At 38.4% G+C, this 22,341-nt stretch overlaps 1 protein-coding gene across 2 annotated transcripts in view; it reads right to left on the reverse strand.

Annotated features, from left to right (window-relative positions):
* LOC306906742 (pleckstrin homology domain-containing family G member 1) overlaps positions 1-22,341 on the reverse strand; it is a 38,200-nt gene that overhangs the window by 15,625 nt on the left and 234 nt on the right. Inside the window, exons 1-2 of one of the 2 annotated variants that reach the window (XM_079478363.1) lie at positions 16,183-16,451; positions 3,078-3,538 (exon numbers count right to left, since the gene is read on the reverse strand). In XM_079478363.1, coding sequence (XP_079334489.1) covers positions 3,078-3,538; positions 16,183-16,192 — 471 coding nt within the window. In that variant the 5' untranslated portion in view covers positions 16,193-16,451. Of the gene's footprint in view, positions 1-3,077; positions 3,539-16,182; positions 16,452-22,341 lie in introns of those variants that run through there. The other variant, XM_079478364.1, reaches the window with a different exon arrangement.

The raw sequence follows: 22,341 nt of genomic DNA on the forward strand, positions 1-22,341 counted from the left end.
TCATTCTGTGTCAGTCCCAAAACACACCCTGCGTCAACACCCGCTCACACATACACATAGATGCAGAAGCTGCGCGACTGTTATTTAAAAAAATTAATATAAGTGATGTTATTACCCTGGGAGGAAAAGATGCACTTAAAACACCCACTTGAGTGAGACAAATAAAGATTGACTCGATTTAACTGGATATACATTCCTGCTGTTATTGTGCATGATTCACCACTGGGTGTCATTCCAAAGAATCATTTTTGTTTCTTCAATACCTTAAATGAAATTGTATCAACTTCTCCGCCTCTGAAATGACTTTCCTTTTTGGATGACACCAGCAATCCCTTTGCTTTAAACCCCTGGAAAGTAACACTTATCTTTTATGGATATTAGTATAACTATTAACACTCAAAACTAAAGCATTGCAGCCGCATGAACACAAATGATGCATTATATAGGCTACTTGAAATACTATAATTCAACTGAAGTTTTTGGACAAAGAATTTGGGAAATATTGCAAAGAAAGCATGTAGACTTTACGACAAGCAGAATCCTCTACAAATGGGTCAACTAAAGAAAATGAACACACTAATACAAATCAATTTACCACTAACTGATCAGCAGCCTTTAAGCAAAAAAGTGAATTTTTTTTACAAGTCACAGTTTTATCTTCAGACAGTACAGCTGAACCAAAGTTGGCTAATTCTAATGTTTTTTTGCCTAATAATGATATTTTTTTGTACGATTTACATTGTTTTTCAGTGAGCAACCGTCACACTGGGATGAAGAATTTTGAGTCTCATGGTTAAAAGTTGTGGATTTTGTAACAAGTGTTACATTTGGATGGTATATCAACCTTGTGGCCCAAATGCAGAGTGTTCAATTTAGCAGAATCGTGTGAAATAGAAATAAAAAAGGTTAAACAGAAGAGTACAGTCTTATTGGTAAAAAGCATTTAACCACATTGCAAAAAAAGACTGCAAAGAAATGTACTGGGAATTGCCTGCCAGTTCAGTATCCATTAAAGGGATAGTTCAACAATGAAAAATGAATGACTCACCCTCTAGTTGTTCCAAACCTGTGTAAATGTCTTTGTTTGGTTGAACACAGAGAAAGATGTTTAAACGAATGCTTGTAACCAAACAGTTCTTGGACCCCGTTGACTACCATAGTAAGAGAAATGACAACGGTAGTCAAAAGTGCCCCAGAACTGTCCTACATTCTTCAAAATATCATCTTTGATGTTCAACACAACAACAAAAAAGTACATCTTCCTACTATGGGAGTCAATGAGGTCAATGAGGACCAATGAGGTCCTACTATGGGAGTCAATGAGGTCCAATGAAACAAAAAAGAATGTTGTTAACATTCACTTGCATTGGTCACAATAGAAGTGAATGGGGGACTGTACTGTTCTGTTGGCAACATTTTTCAAAATATCTTCTTTCGTGTTTTGCAGAAGAAAGAAAGGAATTGACAAGAGGGCGTATAAATTATGACAGATTTTTTATTTTGAAGCTGAACTAGTATGAGAAGTTCCTTCATATTAATGTTTTATAGTGCACCACTGGCTCCAATTGTGAATACAAAATCCTGCAAGGAATTTTCTAGGTCTTTATGAATGATTCAAATTCTGTGGAAATCTGTGGAGGTTTCTGGCAAGCTAGAAATCTGGCTCAGATTCTGCGTGGGCTTGTTTATAGTCCGTAAGTGAAAGTATGTTTCCTTAACAAAACCATACACACATGCATACATCGGTGTTAGTAGAAAGCAGTTTCTTTCACCGTTGTTTTCCTAACCTACTTTCCACTCCTTTATCTGCTGTCTCCATCCATCCTGCCTGTCTTCCTCTTCTCCCATCCTCCCCTCTAGCCATCTATCATCCCCTCTGTGCTGGGGGGCCAGTGAATGTGTGAGTATAGAAGAGGAAAGGGGGTTGTGAGCCTCGGTCCTCACATTAAGAGTGAGACAGAGCGAGAAAATCGCAGCAATGGTGAGAGGAAGAGTTTGGCATTTATATCCTCCCTCTCTAGATCAAATAACAGTCATGTGCCGGTTACCTTTGACAGCTATATAAATCCTATACAGGTACACACACATGCCTCTCAAGAGCCTCAATACATTGCGTCGCATGATTTGTGGGAGGTGGTAGCATGATGGTCAATGACTTGGACTGTAGTATGAGTTACTTACTGCTCGTGGTACTTTTGGGTTAAGCTCTTAAAGGCATAGTTCTCAAAAAAGGTCAATTTGGTTGGCCATTTACTCACCTAATGGATCAAATATAAATTCTTCCACATGGCTTATTACTATAGCATTATGAACCATAAGCTGTTTACCACCTGTGCGGTGTTAAGGCCTTATTTCAGTAGGATTTAATGGTGTTCTATTGGTTTCTATCGGTCAGATAACTTGCCACCAATAGAGCCCAACACATTACCAGCAAAGACCCACTGAGACTTTTATAGATTTTATTGAAGCCAGTACACTTGCCATTATAACCATATATCTATTAGAATTCTGGGGTACCCTTAAACTAATGTGGCATGTTTAATGTATTCTAACACCTGTAATTCCATTTAATGGTTTTATTTATAAATCTCACTTATACTTTAAAGAGCTGAAACTTTATTTAATGTGTAACTACAACATATTTGATGTCTAAGCGCTATTGGTTTTTCCATGTCTGGTAACCAGTCACTATAGAGGAAATTTCTTCGTTATATTCCATCCCATGGCAAAAGTATTGCAATGACATGAGTATGATCGAAAATTTGTATGAGTATGATCGAAAATTATGGAATTTACATTTTTGGGTGGACTAATCCTTCAGACCTGGCTTGCAGTTAGTTTCAATAAGGCAATAAATCAAATGCTATACACTCTTGAAAAAGGTGCCAATTTTGGAACGACATCCTTCTACCATCTGAAGAAGTAATAAAGAGAGGATATTTATGAGAACCTTTAAGAAAATGGTTCTTTGGGGATTTCATGTATGGCATCGCTGTGTAGAACATTTTCTAGCCCACTTTTTTAAGATTTTAGAAGAACCTTGCGAATTGATACTCCATGCTTTCTATTCATCTCACCTGGACTATACTGCGAAGGTCCTGGACGTAGGTTTTTTCTGTGTCGAGAATTTCCTGCACAACCCGGTCCACATACTGGACTTTCCGGCCTTCCGGTGACTGAACATCTGCATCCCCCTGAATGACCGGTGTAGGTGTCCGTCTTCCTGTCTCCTCCTCCTCTAGCTGACGGGCCGGCACCAACTCCAGTCGGATCGCCCCAGAATCTCGATCGTGCTCAGGGGTGGAGCCTAATACCGGCCGTCCCCCCAGCGAGCAGTGGCTGTCCCGGGAGGAGGTGGATGAAGAGGTGGATCCGTAGCTGACAGGTCGGTCATTGCTGTGATTGGAGTCCATGCTGCGTGAGGAGCAATACCTCAGGGCAGAGTTTCTGATGGGGCCGCCCACCTGGCTTAGGACTGCCCCTCCAACAGGGACCTCCGGTAATGGCGGTAAAACATCAGCAGAGAATGGGTAATCTTCTGAAAGAGACAAAGATGGAAGAAAGTAGAACACACTGGTCAGTCTTCTGGGTTAAACACAAATTGGAGCTTCACGTCGGGCCTAACAACACCCTTTAGCCGTGACTTATTCACGATAAAGCACAGCCACACCTTGCATCATTGCTTGCATATTAATAACCAAACTTATCCATCAAATGTTGTTTTTTTAAATCTAAGCTTGCTTACAGTTTTGTTAAAGCACTTACAGTGCATAAATGATTGTGAAAAAAAATTGTTACACCATGTCATGATTCCGCTATCATGTCATGTTTATTCTTGGTCTTGCAGCGGAGTCATGGCATAGCCTTATGTTTTGTGTGAGAAAGACATGGCTTTGTTTTGATTCTGACTTGCCATGTGCTTTCTCGTGTCTCGTCAGTGTTTCCCGCCCTTTTGTCTCGTTAGCCTTCCCATTAGTGGATCATTACCTTCACCTGCCCCTTAGTAATTATCCTGTGTTTGTTCCCCTATTTAATGCCCTCTTTTCTATTGTCTTGTGCTCGTTCGTTGTACTGGTATGCTTTACCTGTTTCATGCGCCATGCCATGCCATGCCATGCCATGCCATGCCATGCCATGCCATGCCATGCCATGCCATGCCATGCCATGCCATGTCATGTCTTGGAGTTGTTAGTCTAGTCAGTGTGAGTGTTCTATTAGTCTAGGTGTTTTGTAGTTGTAGTTCTTGTCAAGTGTTTAGTCTTTAGTTAGTTCAGTTTATTGTATACCCTGTTTTGTTACCCCCTCGTGGGTTTTTGTTTTGTTCCTGTCTTGTTCCTGTTTTAGTATTAAAGTCCTTGTTAACCCCTTCATCCCTGTTTTGCTGCCTGCACTTGGGTTCTCTGTCACAGTTCATGACACACCAGCCCTTTTCTGGTGTCCTTACGTATATTGTTACTGTATATATTGTGTGAAAGTAACTGGGTTTATTCACTTTAGGTCATCATGACAATGAAGTTGAAACATGAATATAACTTTACACGGAGAAAGTCAGACAAGAAATTATCATACAATGGAAACGCATGTAACATTAAACATGTTTTTTGTTTGTTTGTATAAACTGAGGGACCAAATGATTTTCTGTGGGAATATGCCAGATATGCTGTGGATCAAGCTAAAACTGCATTTAACTTGAAAAATTTGTTTTTGAAAGGACATTGGAATCATTTTGAACCTACAAAACTATTTCAGCTCACCCCACTGCAGTTATACATTTGGACATCTCGTGGGGGAGATCACACACAAAAACATCCAGAGAAATCCAGAGAAAACTATTCCATTCCATAATAAGTACATGCACTCATTCGCAAAAATTTCTGGTTTGTCTTTTAGACAACAGTGCTTATGCGTGCCGCTCTATTCCTGTCTTCCTCCAAGCGATTGGACAAAAGGTCAGCTTTAACATATTTTTATCCTGCAGCCCATCAATCTCCGTCCTCGACCTAAATCTAACATAAAACAATAATAACATCAACAACTTAAGATGCACAACATGCCACTAGAAATGTGTGGTCGGGGTTTCTGGGGTTATTTTGAATGGTTTTTAGTGCATTGCTAGGAAGTTGCGAATGTTAAGTGGAATTAAATCATACAAAAACATAAGAATGCGACTGTACGAAATGAAAAAGAATTAGCTACGACATAAATAGTTACAAATTCTCAAGATATTGCGTTGGCTCGCCAATAGAGTAGAATAGAACTAACTCAAAATGCACAGGTTATACAGAAAGCTTTTACGAAGTGATCTGTGAAAATAAGGAAATGGCTGTTCTGTTTTAAACAGGCCACTATTTGACAATCAGCACATCACTCCAACTGAATTACCAATGGAACAAACACACACGCACACACAGTGTGGCACAGAGTTTCCTTTCATTTCACTCGGAGAGTAAAATATCTCCATTACATGTTAATCTGCTCATTAGAGGCTCTCTATTTCAGTGCTGGCCTTTTAACTCTCTCTCTCTCTCTCTCTCTCTCTCTCTCTCTCTCTCTCTCTCTCTCTCTGTATGTGTGTGTGTGTGTGTGTGTTTGTGAGCATGTGTGTGGCTTTAGACTCACACAGTCTATATTCACAATATGACACAACAGTGTAAGACCATCCATTTAGACGCACCCTCTCCACACACACACTTGCACAGGTGTGCACACACAAAAAGCTCACTGCAACAAGGCAATTTCCCCCCCTCCATTGACACAATGGCTCGGTTACCTGAGTAAAAAATGGGGTAAGGGATAATATACATATGGGACAAAGGAAAGTTTTAGATTACAGACACTCAAATGCAAGTTATTGCATTTGGAAAACAAAACCACAGAGAAAGATTCCTTGGAATTGAAAGAATTCTTCCTTCTGTAAAAAATAACCCTTATTACTCATTAAAGACGAGACGTTTATATCGTCCATGGCTCCAGAGTAAAGCCACGTGATTGGCTCAGGCCCGTCCATGCCAAACTTACCACCTACAAAGGCAATGTCACGAACAAACACATATGTGCATTTGTATTGCCCCATTTATACAATTTCACCTCTGTGCAAACCTGAAGCAAACCAAAATAGTGGTGTAACTCAGGGGGCACATAATGGTGAATGTGATTGGATAGTTGACTGCGCCAGCATGAGAACCAGATGTTTGGAATGATCTGGATGATGGAAATCCAATGGAAACAGTAGTCTGATTGTCTCAGCTCTGTACAGTATAAGGGTGATCTCCTTATCAAAACACCAATTTCTCACTAGGACCTTTACTGGGGTTTATGACTTCATAGTGTGGTTGTAAAACAGTCAAAATAAGAAAGAAATCAGATGAGGAAATAATAATACCACAGACTGGCTGTACATTTCCACAACGGAATGCAAATGGACATCAAAACAGGATTTGCCGCTTTGAAGATGTGCAAATTTGGAACCGGGTGGTGGGTCAAAGGATAGATAGACAATCTGCTATAAACACATTCACAAAATGCAGAGACTGTGCAAAAATCCTCCCAGAATGCCTCTCTTAAAGTTCTTAAACGTACTTAAGTACTTAAAGTTTAGGAGCTTAACCTTTTACATTTTTTGTAATGAAATACTTAGTTATATGTTGCTTTATTTGATATACATTTCTAGCTTTTATTTAGTATATTAGTTTTCAGTATGATAAAATATGCACTAATACAGTACCACACAATACTAGGGGGCACTAACAAACCATTCAATTGACCCTATTCTCTTTCATTACAGTATATGACAAAATAGGTAATATACTATCTTTGTTTCACAAAGGAAAGACAATTATCTAGGTTGCATGTGGAAATAAGGAAAGAAAAGTAATTTTTAAGTAAACGATTCTTTTAGTAAACTATACTTCAACTAGTTTGATGTTACCACTGTTCACAATCTCTGGCTTTCTTAAAATGAATACCACACAAAGGCAAAACAAGCTATAGGCCTATTAGGCAGTGTGTGAGTAAGACAATAATCACAAAGCAGACATTTTATAAAAAGTTTTCATTTAGAAATCACATTAATTCAAAGAGATCTAAGGACACATACTTGAAGTTCAGTCTCCATGAGCCTCCCGGGGTTAAGTGACTGTCAAGGGTATGACTCTACCTTCTGAGCATTTACAAAAAGACGTACCGTAGCAGCAAAAATAGCACAATGGGGCTTTTACGATAAAATAATAAATACGACCTCGTGTTGTGTCAATCATATTTACACACTGCCTCCGATGTTTTCGTCTGTCATAAAACAATTCGGACTGGGTTCGATTTTCTGCGTTTTTCGCATCCGTAAGCAGAAACACTGTACAAACTTGAGCCAATTATGAAGAAACGCATACGAAAAATTTCGGACTGTATGTACAAAGACCTTTAGGGTCCATTTACACGACAGTATTTCCAATAAAAAATGCAAAACTTCTAAGCATTAGCGGTGCCTTAACACAACAAAAAGTGCATGTTTTTGAAAAATATGCCATTTTTGTCTCTGTGTAAACTGTATTACGAGTTTCTTAAAAAAGTGTAATCGGCAACTGCTGGCCTGGCATGGCTTAAACCACATAATGCAGCATGTTGATTCAAATATTGCTTGGATCTGTGTGAAAAGGGATTGTTTTGTTAACATTTTCTGTTTCTATTGCATTGTCGTCATGTAAATGCATCCTTAATGGGAAGATGTTTTATCTCTTAACAAACATAGTCTGAACCCACATCCTGAAACTTGTGCTTGTGTTCATTTGTGAAGGGTTTCCTGTTCCAGGGAAACTGCAAAGATCACATGACTGGAGCTACATTTGTTTGTTAATGATCACATGGTCTCGCACACCCAGTGTCAGTGACACACCCTGTTTAAAAACAGCTGCGTTTGACTCTGTCCGATGACCGTGTATACATCCAGTATGTGCATTTGCAGACATACAAACAAACACCAAAAAAGACGGCACTAAACAGCTTAATGTGGAAATTAATGCTGGTCTTATCAACAGGGAAGACATTTGTATAAGATCATGTTCACTTTGATCTTTGCAACCAAATCCATTAGAGCGCTAATCTTTCGGTTTATTTAGCAGTTTCTGTTTGTTTCACCATCTTAAGTTACGGTTAAATCTGATACCCAGTTTTTTTTGTTGTTGTTCAATTTTGTCTTTGAACTCCAAAAGTATAGTTTTATATGGAAATATGATAACATTTATTTGTGACCCCTGATACCAGTTTTATTATATCTCTGAGACAAAATGTAGTGATAAGTTATGTTTAACCAATGTAATAACTTGGCCTCAGATGTTGTTGTATTGTTGCTTACAGTGTCCACCAACACTATATCTATATGACAATATGAGCCGTACTTGTCGTAGATCCCACCCTCAATGTAACACTATATGATTTTATTTCCCGTTTAAATGACCACCAGGCAAAAATCGAATGTTCACCCACAAAGTATATGACCACCACAACTCAACGTGACAATGGCCTACATCATGTCAATGGGTATAACTCATGTCTGTGGTACAAATAGTGTGAAATTAGTTACATACTTGGCCTATTCTTGAGATTGTATCGTCATGTCATGTATGAAAGTATTCCCCACTCTTCCCTTCAAACCACAATACTGTTGTGTGACACACACGCTCACATCCATTCTTCACAGTGAATGATTTGAGAAGAGGGTAAGAGTGTTGGGGTGGGGGTTATAAAGCGGATTAAGCCCCCCGTCTTCCCCCTGCTGAGTGCTACTGCTGAGAGACTCAAACATGACATAATTCAGAGCAGACTGAAAGACAAAGACCCCTCTCTCTCTCTCTCTCTCTCTCTCTTTCTGTCACGTCCTCTCTCACACACACACACACACATCTTTTTCCCGTCTGTTAAAAAAACACTATCCAACAGAAAGCATCAAACAGTTTCCCCCCAGCAGCTCAAATGAATGGTGCACGTTTTACAGTTACACACACAAGCTCACTCTTTCAGAGGGTTGAAGGAGTTCAGTTCTTGTGTCCTTTGACCACAGAGCTTTCACATTTTTTTGGGAAAGCCCTTAACTGAGGACTGAAGTCATATGTGTGTATACATACTGTATTTAGCTGGATGGCAATAAAAGTTTTAAATACAGACTAAGAGTTGTTCCTCAAAGCGTTTCCTGAGGCCTGTGTGCAACGGTTAAACCTAAATATACTCGACACACATTAGGGGTCGACCAGTATGGGTTTTTCATTGGACAAACTTTAGATTTTCTGGAAAACACTGGGGTGTTCTGGGTGGTTGCTGAACATTCATTGAACTATAACTTCAGAGGGGTATAAAGACCTTAGATAATGAAGAGTAATGGTTTATTCCTTTAGAATTAGTTATTTCTATCTACATACAGTGCGGGTTCCCCTTGCATGGAATGTTGTTGCAATGTGGTTTCTACAGTAGCCCTAAACAGACAAACAGCTCTAAAGAAACTCATTTCGTAAATACTCTCATTCAGGAAAGAAGCGAAAAACGTGACGACATCTTAATGGTTGGTTGCAATTCGCAACTTCACCGCTAGATTCCGGGGCTAATATAACACAATGGTCCTTTGATGTAATTTGCTATGTGGTTAATGAGAATTACTGGAAGAATGTTTGCGTGTTGATGTGTTTTTATTTATGTATGTAGCACAGACTATGTGGAATGACTTATTGAAGTTTGATATTTGAGGTTTGTTCAAATTCTTAATCCTAAGTATACACCACAAACAAAGACAAAACCACACAAACACATAATCCCACCCAGCCATGCACAAAGATCAATAAACATTTAAAAAATAAGTCAAGTCAAGTCAAGTCAGCTTGCATGCAATGTTAATTAAAAAAGACTATCAAATTCAAGCAGCCTCCCCCGGCCAGGCAAACAGTGCAAAACATTATGCAAATGGTGGCAAAGAACCCAAAACTCCATTGGAGGAGAAAAAAAACCTCAGAGGGAAACCAGGGGATTCCAGTTCCCCTCTGGCAAAAACTGCTGCCTCTGCACAAGCTCGACAGTGCTTGCACAACAAGGCAAAATAAAAAAAGTTAGATTTAAAATTATCATTAATAATCTAATAGCGACTGAAGTTTTGTAGAGTCGCCACGTCCTTCGTCCAGCATTTGTCAGGTCTGGGAATGGATTGCGCCCTGCCCGCTCCGGTAACCTTGGACTGCATCCTGCCCGCTCTAGTAACCTTGGAACAATGAGACAAGACTGGCTGAGAGTAGAGTACTGTTCTGCACTCTTTGAACATCACCCTGGTTCCGGTTGATCTAACTAGTGCAGCCTAGATCTTTGAAATATATATGATATTATATATAGTTTATGATTATGATAGTGTAGTGTATGCAAGATTAAAAAAATGCGTCTTTAGTCTAGATTTAAACTGACAGAGTGTGTCTGCCTCCCGGACAGTGCAGGGAAGACTGTTCCAAAGTTTAGGTGCTAGATAGGAAAAGGACCTGCCGCCTGCACTTGATTTTGAAATTCTAGGTATTGACCTGACACCGGAGAGCGTAGTGCACGTGATGGCAAGCATAAACCATGCAAGGCTTTATAGGTAATAACCAAGATTTTAAAGTTTATGCGATGCTTTATAGGTAACCAGTGCAAGGTTGACAGAACCAGGCTAATATGCTCATACTTTTTTGTACGCGTAAGAACTCAAGCTGCCGCATTTTGGACCAGTTGGAGTTTTTGTAATAGGCCTGCAGGGCAACCACCTAATAGTGCATTACAGTAATCTAGTCTTGATGTCATAAAGGCATGTATAAGCTTCTCTGTATCTGATGGTGACAGCATATGACGTAGTTTAGATATATTTTTTACATGGAAAAACGCAATTTTACAGGTGTTTGGCGACCTGGTTCTCAAATGACAGAGTACTATCGAATATAAAGCCAATATTCTTAGCTGAAGATGAGGGTTTTATGGAAGATCCATCAATAGTTAAGCAGTATTCTTGGTTGTTACGTAGGACGGTTTTCGGTCCGATAAGTAACACTTCAGTTTTGTCCGAGTTCAGTAATAAAAATTGCTACTCATCCACTTTTTTATATCGACTATGCATTCCACTATTCGATGGAATTGCTGTGTTTCATGAGGCTTCGAGGAAATATAGAGTTGCGTATCATCAGCATAACAGTGAAAGCTTACTCCGTCTCGTTTTATTATATCTCCTAGAGGTAGCATGTATAATGCGAAGAGCATAGGCCCTAAGACTGAGCCCTGTGGTACACCGTACTGGACTTGCGATTTGCGTGATACCTCATTGTTTATTGCTACATATTGAAAACGGTCGCAAATAACAGTTTAAAGGTTGTGAAGGGAGCAAAGCAGATGTAGTGCAGTAATCATGGAACCTGTAACTGGAATCTCAATATTTGTTTCCAGTAATAGCACAGATTTATGGCCTCTCCAGATAATTTTTTTTTCATCTGTTATGATGTCACTGTGTAAGATTTTGCGATTTTGACTTTGCAAATCTTGACATGTCATTTACAAGAAACAACGGCAGACTATGCGTGTCTCCCGACGAGAACGGGTTTTCGACTTTGACGACGTGGGTGACGTTGACTGCTTATGTGATGTGATTGAGTAGCTGTTACTATAGTGACTGACTGACTTTCGAAATATAGGAATTGAAGCGGCGTGTTTTGTACTGGCTGTTTTGGCATCAGAAAAGCGCAAAAAAGAAAAAAATCCCGAAAGTGGACACATTTTTGGATTGCAAGACGGGGACAGTATGGGTTGTCCATTCTCTAGAGAGAACTTGAGGTAAAGTTATGTTATGTTTAGTCATGAGAAAATGTAACAGATAGCTTGCCTCCACAATTACAAAAAACTTTTAAAAAAACCATGGTCACTACAGCGTCACAGTTGTCGTGAGTGACCAGGGAATTTTTTTTACATGCTAGTCTTTCTGTTGTGACGTCGTACGGCCTCGCAGGAGCAGTCTTAGTTGTCGTATACTTTGGCGAACTACACGAGACGAAACTTTTTAATCTTGCGTCTTGATGCCCCATGTCGTTTACAAATTATTACGATGTCCTACGACATTGTAAATCGGGCCAAAATTTGACTAAAGTCGTGAAATCTGGAGAGGCCATTACGTCAAATATTTAAACACAGGTGAAAAAGACTACTGGCCTGCAATGGTCTCTCAGTTGTCGTTTATCAGATATGTATACAATTAAATGTGTTTGTAAAGTGTCCAATTGCTATAAATGACATATCAACAGTGTGAAGTGTAAATAAAAATCAAACTGGAAGTAATGTTACAACACACGTCCACTTGCAGAGAATGTTAGCTCTTCAGGTTTGTGTATTCTTTCCTCAGGGGTTGGGCAGTGAACTATGCTCTGCTCATTGAAAAATATTCTGGAAAGTCTTCTAAAGCCATATGATTTAGTGTGAGGAACACAACTGTTTCTAAGTCATTATTCACAACTATTGTCATTTTGCTTAAGCTGTATCCTCATGTGCGCTTGTTTTTAATGTAAACATGGCACCCTGCATGCATTATGAAAGTTTCAATGGGAAATACAGACTTAAAGCGATAACAAAGATGAACAAAGAGAAAGATATTTGGAAAAATGTCAGTAACCAAACAGATCTCACCCCCTGTTTACTGCCATGGGTAAAATAAATACTATGGGAGTCAATGTAGGATGAGATCTTCCTTTGTGTTTAGCAGAACAAAGTTTTCTACTCTTTCTATCCTTAAAAAAACCTTAGCTTTGTATACTGTGGTGTGCTATATGAGACAAGTTTTACTGCACTTATGCTTTTTCTTGTCCTTATGTTGTGCCAATTGCTTCCATTGTTTACCTCATTTGTAAGTCGCTTTAGATAAAAGCGTCTGCTAAATGACTTAATGTAAATGTAAGTATACAGGTTTGCGACAACCTGAGGGTAAGCAAATTATGACATCATTTTCCTTTTGGAAACTTACTTATAGTGCTTCACTGTTGGAGCTTGAAATCTAAAATTCGTTCACGTTTGTCAACACAAGACAGTTGTACTTATGGCGGCAGATTTTAAAGGGGTCATATGGTGCAAATACCTGTACGTGTTTTTCTGTAAGTGTCTTTGGTGTGTTGTAAGTTGCCCATGCATGCATTAGACACGTAAAATTGCTAAAATCTGCGTGTTTCAGAGAGATACATACATGCACGGTATGTGGAAAATACAGCGTTTTTGAACCTTAAATAGTGTATACACATTGCATTACATCTAAAACAAACGATAATATTTGTTTTAGCCATGTCATATGACCCCTTTAAATGTGTTTTATCTTTTGAGTTTAAGACTACTGACTTGATAGCCCAGTCTTTGTGTTTGGTTATCATATAACAATTTATTTTAAGTTTAATTTATAGTAATATTTGATTATATATGAATTGTATTAAATTACATTAAAACTACTCAACAGTTATTGATTCTTCACGTAGGTCTACCAGAAGTCAAGTCTGGGCCATGTAAAATCTGTTTATGTTGTTGCCAACCAAATCGTCTGTAGAAAAACTGTACGTTTAATGGTGCATTCAATCCAAAAAACTCATTATCATCTGAGGCATGAATGTACACGTCAGAATGCACCTTATTGGCCACATTTGCGTCCTTAATGGATTTTTGTAAACATGCATATATGCCTCCAGATCATACATGCTTTAAAGAAATTACCTTTCACTTCTGTTCTTTATTCTGCTGATCTTTATCCCCAAAATAACACGGAAATGTCAGCTTGCTGTTCAAACATACGTAAACACAAATACTTCGTACTGATGATATGTCACTTTCGCTTTAAGGGAGCTCTTATCACTGAAAATGCACACACAGAAAATCAAACAAAGCTCTCACGGTCTTGATATCTCCATGACGATGTGTTTTTTTGTGAAGACCAGCGTGTCCATAACCAATGGGATTAATTCTCTCAGGCCTGGCTGCACGAGAACGCCGCACACGCTCGCAGGATCACAAGCTCTATTCTGGTCCCAGTTAACATGTTGGAACTCCACCACAGCTTCAGCAAAGCTGGAATGTCTGTAACGGATTCATAACATGCCGAAAACATTCCCAAAATATCTACAAACCATTGCTCTACTGCAGAGCTGAGGATCCTGGGAATTTTTTTGTTGTCTTCCTATCTTACAATCAAACCTAATGACTCAAAGTAATCACATCTCGATAAACAGCTCTTCCTTGCTGTCCATTTCCTGCAATCAGACCGGCCCATTATCACTCATTTTTAGTCATCAGATCAAGCCAAACTACAAATGATTCCACAGTGTTCTGGTTGTTCTAATGTAAGAAGTTGATTTCTGCTAAAGTTGGGATTTCTGAAAAATATAATAAGTGGTTCTTGCTGGTGCATAACTTGCTGCTACAATTTCAGGCTTTAGTGGGCGGTTGCTAAGATGGTTTTTTTTTGCAATTCACTATGGGGTTGATACTTTGTTTTGGTTGGTTGATAGTTGCTTTGGGTCATTCAAGTCAACAGAGTCCACCCCCAAGTCTGGTCCTCAAAAATGGCTTCACTTCAATGTGTCTCCCAGACTACAAAAGCTACTCTGACAGCCGTCCAAGGAAAATCCTAAATATCAATTTATCAACCCCCAAAGCTTCCACACGGGACAAAGACCTATGCACACATACTCTTGATGGATGGTTGATCATAGATCAGAGTTTCTCTAATGAGGTATGCAGTCATCTGCACAGTGGTGCTATCTGTGATCTGAACTACATTTAGCCTGTCCGAGGCTGTGACTCTTGTATCTGTGTGTGTGTTTATTCCCAGACCACAGTGGTATTGCACATATACTTTATTATGAGTGTATAACATAGAGCATGTTTAAAGACAATGGAGTAATTACACATTTAGAACAGGCAATAACAGACATGGTTGTAAAAAGTTTGATAAGAATGCATACACCAGGGGTAGGATGTGACACCGATACACACAAACACTCGTGCATGCCACACAGGGGTGAAGGTCTGTATGTGACCCACTGCCCCAGTGCTGCCCACCGATTAGGTTTCTCTGAGACGGATTCGGTTCAAAGAAACCCAAACCTGACCTTTGGATATGCCATATGTCTTTGAACACAATCGCGAAACAACTTTTATTTGTAAAAAGTATTCTCAAAAATCTTGTCCTCAGCAGAGGTAGATAGCTTTGTTCATAAAGATTTGGGTATGGAATGGTAACAATTATTTCAGCGTGTTCCTTTTTAAAGGTTCGCAGCTAGCAAACTTGTAATTGTTCCTGCAAATACGTTATGACAGGTTTTGTTCTACATTTTCTGTCCCGTCCTTCAAACAAACACTTAAAAGTCTCAGTCTTGCTATCTGTCTCCAGCTGAGTTGTGTCCTGGGGGTGTATAGCTTTAGGGACAGATGTCCTGAGGGGGTGCTGGTATTGTCTAAAGCAGACTCTAAACTGTTATTATCCCCAAAACCTTCAACCCATGAGGGACTAATTTAGGTCAGGGGCGGGGGACCGCCAGTTCAAAATAAGACAGTATGACATATAATGATCTAAAGATGGACTTTGCTTATCACAAAAGTATAAAGAGCCGGACCAATAAAACAATCTTTGAAAATTATATAATTGACTCTTTTTACCTTTGGGGACATCCCCAAAGGGAGGGTTTGTCAGATTGAACTTAAATTCATTGGTCAAGCATATAACCATACTAGAGCTAAATAAACCCAGAAACACTTATGTACGACAAACCTTTCAGTCACTTGAGGTTGTATATGACAGCAGCTTCTGTTAGACACACTTTGATTAAAAGCTCGCCAGAATAAAGAAAACCAAATAAACACTTTTACTTGCCAACTTGCCAACACACAAGCAGTTGGTTTAGTTAAACTGAGAGTGCCATAACAGCAAAGCTGAGGCGCTTTAAACACACCAGTCCAGAAGGGTCCAAATCTTGCCACGAACACAAACACATTCTCACATGCAAAGAACATTTTAAAATCGTTTTCAAAAGCTACTCTGACATTATAAGTCAGAAAGATAAAATTTGTGAACAGCCTGCACATACAAACATGACCATTGTGTCACACACTGAAATAACAAAAAAGCACTTCTGAAGACTTATGATAGGACGTTTAACAAGCGTATTCTCTTACCTGTAGGCATTTCAGTTACATCCAGATTCGATCACATATCCACTTAGTATTCCAGACAAGTGCCCCACACACACACACAGACAAAACACACTTTCCTCTAATCCGTCAATTCACTTTACATTCTCACTGAGACTCCTGGGACAGATCCGTCTGCGCGAGGGTGATAGTGAGAATATCTGCACACATTCAGTAAATCCTCGGTTCACACACACACAAGCGCTGAGCTCCAGTCCGTTCAGCCTCCCTGTCACTCACTCACTGAGCAGTCCCGGATTTCTCCCTCTCGGTTTCCCAAATCTCCCTCCCTGTGGCTCCTCCCTCTCTGACTGCAACAAATGACAAGCTCATCTAAAACAGAACGTTTCTCTTACCGTCTCTCTAACCTCCTGTCAACCCATTTCAGGTATATTTGTACTAGAGAGCTGACTCCATAGGCATCACCTTTAATGTGAAACACGCTGGAGATTCAACTCTATTGATTAATAGAATGTGGCCTTGATGTAAGGCTTTATTGAGGTTCATGGTTATATTACAAAATACATTCTTTGGAAGCTGCACATATCGGCTACCTTTCGAAACACAAGAGCGCGCCTATGATGCCTTAAAAAGCAGACAATGATGTTTTGAAGTATAGCAGCCAGGTGAGAGAGAGAGAGAGAGAGAGAGAGAGAGAGAGAGAGGAAAGCATATTGTGATTATCTCATGTTAGTCAGCAGGTTCACAGTGACCCCCCCCCCCCCCCCCCCACACACACACACACACGCACATTCTTTGAGAAAGAAGCAGGGGGTTAAGGTCTGATCAATAGCTTAGAACAGCCTGATAAAGACTACACCCCCCCATTCCCATACAAGACCAGCCCACCCCGGCTTCAACAACAATGCACCTCCGCTACTTCATCAAATACTATAAGTAATCGTTTTTATTTCAGTATCCTTATGAGCCTGATGAAATCTTGCTTTGCTTATTACACACTAACGCTAAAGATGAAAGTCGTTTGATTTCATTTTTACATTTTTGTTTAGTTGTTTTAGAACTAATTACTTACAAAACAAACTAATGAACCCAAAACACATTAAATGATGAGCAAACAAAGGATCCCACTAATAAATAAACAAACAATATCGAATAACTAAGAGATTACCAAAGATATGAATCAAAAAGCTAATTCACTAAAGAGTGAGTGAACGAACAAACAAGCAAGAAAATGGAAGAACAAACTCATAAAAAACAACAGCAAATAAATCAACTGACCAGCTTCAGAATAAGAAATTAAAACAAACGAACAAACAAGCGCATTTAACTAGTAACAAATTTTATTTAAACAATTCAATAAGACAATAAGACAATAAACCAACAAACGTTAGCATCACAATCGTTGGCTGTTCATTTCACACACGCCTTTTTTTGTCACCCACTGAGAACAGATTGAGTAACATTCACTGGGGTAAGTAATATGTTTGAAATAAGTAGTTCTCTGGATTTGGCCCGAGCTGAAGAGAGACAAACTCAGGAAGAAACAGAACGGGTACAAGCTAGGACAAGTGTTTCACCTGAATGACTTCAGCACTAAAACACACTCGCACATTTCACACAATAAGATGAGCAGGTCTGAAAGTAATAAGACATTTTAATGAGCACCGGAGGAACACACAAACCCACCGTGGCCAGTTTCTCAACTCTCAATCGACAAGGCTATTCATATCCAGTGACCCAAATTAAAGCACCTCTCAGCTCCAGCATGCAGCCCATCTCTCTCTCTCTCTCTCTCTCTCTCTCAAACACACACACACTCATGGAAAACAACCTCAAAATTTTACACCAACAATAATCCAGATTTGTCACATTGTCAAACATATATGTAAATAAATGTGTGTGTGACTTTAATCCATCAAAAAACTGACAACTGTCTCTTATAGCTTATGTTAGAATGCTGCACACACACACACACACACACACACATGCAGGCCCATTCAGAGTTTCACAGTTGAAAACTGAAGTCTAATCCCTCATCACTCAAACTCAACAAAAACCCGGCTTTAACAGGAAGAGGATAAGATTTCACAAAACACACATGTACCCTGTTACCTAACCAATTAGCTTGCTATGACATGAGGACATACCCCTGAATTGTCTTGTCTTTACGTAAAGATAATAAGAATGACTTTAGACGGTGTACCGTGGCATATTGGTGTGATGGTGTGCAAGCCTTCATCCTCAAACTATGTTTCACAGAAAAAAAGAGTAATTTACAGGTTTTGAGCTTTTATATGAAAATAAGAATATGCTTATTTTGATGCACATTATGTACTTTGATATTTGTGTGGTCAACAGTAGTGGTCAAAACCAATGGTAATGTTCAACTTTGTAAAATGTATATCTTTAGCTTTAAAATGTTGTATGTGTATTAATTATGCTCAGCTTTGGGAAGGATTTTAGGTACACAACTTTTTATGTGAAGAATCACTTATTACTAATAAAGTAGAATTAAGTGAAATTAACTTAATCTGTTGTGATTTTGAAAAACATTACAGGGCGTCCTGAACTAAACTTACTGTTAACTTATATAGTGAGTATGGGAAAGAAAACCAAAGCGCACACACACAACATTGGGGTGGGGGGTGCGGGTTGCCAGGAAGACAGCTGTTGTTATGACAACAGGTGAGTGGCTAGCCTGGCAGTGGTGATATGAGAGGCGGGACGGGCCACACAAAAGAGCATCATTAATAAACCACTTGGTCACTCACTCTCAAACGGACAGAGAGAGAGAGAGAGAGAGAGAGAGAGAGAGCAAGGGTAAACACCTCAGTAGCTCGACGTGGGCACACTAACCATCACTCACACAATTGAGCTAAATACTTGTTAGTTGTAGTTTTTCTCACATGATTATATGCTCAACAACATTTACGTCACGATCCAAACGAGCTGAGAAATGATGTCAGATTTATCTGTGTGCATGTCGCAGGGGTCTTTGTGTGTCTTAATGTTTTTGTGTGTGTTTGTGTTGATAGATGGTTTGTTATTCCAGTTGTGCAGATCAACCCAGTAGGTGGATTTAACCGCAGCAAATCTGTAGGGTAAAGTCTCGATATACTTTAAGCAAAGGTCTTTTTTGCTCTTTGCTAGTGGGCAAAATTAAGAGTTAAAAAAAGGAGGAGCAGCAGTAAACTGTTTTCGGCACTGCTGGATGTGGAGTTTGGATTGACAATGCAAATATTAAACAGCAGCAGTCAGAGAACACCAGTTTCAAAAACATCTTAGCCGTTGAGTTGATTTGAATATCGACCAATATAAACCAATGGAACCAATGTATTTTGAAAGCGTGACCTTTTCAACGTAATACGTGAAGTCTTGAATGCGCTTCGCAGAACAGAGCAAGGTGAATATTTGTGTATATAAAGCATATACATTTATACATATATTTTGTATACTAGATAAGACCCTTATTCACCATCTGGTATCGTTTAAAGCCCTTTGAAGCTGCACTGAACTGTTATTTTGACCTTCAACCATTTGGAGTCCATTGAAGTCCACTATATGGAGAATGTTTTCATCAAAAACCTTATTTTCTTTTCTGCTAAAGAAAAAAATACATTATACATCTTGGATGACAACAGGGGTGACTAAAATATCATAACAATCAATGTTGAAAGTGAACAATTCCTTTAAAACGAGACTCTTAATGTGATTCAATTATACATCATTGCATTAACTTTATGTAAGTATCTGAAGTTTACTGAAATAGATGATGAACGTAATCCAGTTATGTGGAACCTGTTGACATAAGAAAGTTAAATTGAACATATAATTTGTTGATTGTGAGTGGTAATCAAATTATAGTTACATCCAAAAAGCACTTTAGATTACCAAAGTGATTACTTTTAATTTCAATGTCATTTATTTCATTTAGACATTAATATTTACTGAAACAGGCAATTCATGTAAACAGCAATCTGTGATTCTCCGGCTCTGACAATTTGCAAAACCATCCTAAACTACGGTTATGCTCATACATTTCATAGCCTGTCGAATATGCAAACAAATTATAATTTTTACAAAATAAAAGTGATCTGGTTTCATAGAAATGGCATGTTAATTTTATTTAGAACTGTCCTGAATAAGCTATGTACCATAATAGAAGTTTACATATACTCCACAGACTGCCTGAATTTATACACATTGCCACGTTTAAAAAATTTAAATAGCCTTGAATCATTATTGTCTGTTATGGCTGAATGATGAATGACTGGTTTCATGTTTTGTGATAGTTGTTTGTGAGTTTCTTGTTTAAGTCATTTTTAGATATAAGGAACTTTTGTCTCATAGTTCTGACTTTTTCCTCACAGTTGTGCGTTTGTGACTTCTTTCCTTAGAATCGTGAGGCATACACTCACAACTGTGTACTATAATGTCCAATGAGGAAAAAATTTAAAACTAATGTTGTTTGAAATAATATAAAGAGGAAAGCCACGCTCTCTGTTTGGTGATGCCTTTGTTTTGTGTACCTTATTAGTATTCCAAAGTATTCTAAAGTATTTAGATTACGTTACAAAATCTGTGTTATCTAACGAAATGTTACAGATTACTTTTTGAAGCGTGTATTTTGTAATCTGCAGTGAAATACATTTTAAAAGTTATCCTCCCAGCCAATTCTGATTATGTCATGTTTGAACGTCTGCAAATACAGAGATTAATAATGATTTGTGTGTATGTTTTTGTTTTGGTGTGAATGTCGCCTGACCCCAATACCCAAACATAATCTCAAAAGGCTCCACCACACAGACACGCCCACACAAACGCACACACACTTACAAAATTTTGTTTCATAATGGACACTTTCATTGAATTACAATCCAGTGGTATTGTACCAGCACTGTCCGAATAATCCGGTCCGAGGAGCGGAAGTACTATAAATGTTGTATAACATGACGTAATTGTTGAATCAATTATTTGTGTTTGTTTTATGTAATGGACTTCTTAGCAGACGTGTGTCATAGCTTTACACTGGACATAAGAATACTTTTATAAATTAAATATTCTTTCATAAAAGTAAGATTTATTTATATAGAACAATATAAATGTATGGTATGTCCAAGCTAGCTAGCTCTTTATCTCTGTGTGTGTGTTGGGGGGATTTAGGAAGTGTTGTTTGGACTCAGATCATCATGCTGGGTAAGCGGTCAACAGGAGGTGGAAATGGCCTTCCTCTGACTAATTTAGAAAGCAACATAGACAACATATGTGTGCGTGTGTGTGTGTCAGGTGTGTGTGTCAGCTTTTGCCTACATTCTGGAGACCAAATGTCTTGACAAGGAAACATGAAATCAACTACGATGTTGAAAGCAACCTCTTAAACCAATGAAAAACTGTCCTGATAAAATTAAAAAGTCAGTGGAAGTAAAATAAAAACCTGTCCACATTTACACACATATAATAACTACATAAATGTTTCCAATGCTTTATCTTTTCAATATAAAAAACTGAGATGAAAATAAAAACATAATTTCACACCAGAAAGTTCATAATAAACACACAATATCTAAACATTCTTAAAACATGTAACCAGTGTTGGGTGTAATTTTATTACTTTCCCCTTGAAAAAGTAAAGTAAGGGGGACTCTTATTACAGTTACTTTTGATGTATTTGAACTAAATATATTCAATAGTGGAAATGACATAACAATTCTAAGTCTAACTTTTAAATGTATGCTTTAATGTATCCTTCTCATATTTGTATACTTTGGTCAGTTCATAAGAATACTTTATGTAGTTATTTATTATTTATTTGAATGAATTATATAAGCGGTTTCGTGTCTATCAATTCTAATCAAGTTTGATGTAGGATATACAATAGAAGGTTATTTTGGAGACAGTGATTTGTACAGTAATCTAATAACACTATTGAATATGTCATTCATTTCTTTTTCAGACACTGCATGCAAATATATTCTTCCATGTCGGAAAACAAATGCTTTTTTCCATTGGTACGTTGTTTTACTTTTAAGGATAAACCTAACTAAAACATATACAACATTGCATATACACGCAAGCATAAAACACACAAACGTTGATATTTCTCATAACAACATAACACAGTTTGTTTAGGATCCTGACAAACATGACAATTTGTGTTATGAATGCATACGTTACATTCATCTG

The sequence above is a fragment of the Barbatula barbatula genome (genome assembly GCF_947034865.1).
Source record: "Barbatula barbatula genome assembly, chromosome: 17".
Classification (NCBI taxonomy): Eukaryota; Metazoa; Chordata; class Actinopteri; order Cypriniformes; family Nemacheilidae; genus Barbatula; species Barbatula barbatula.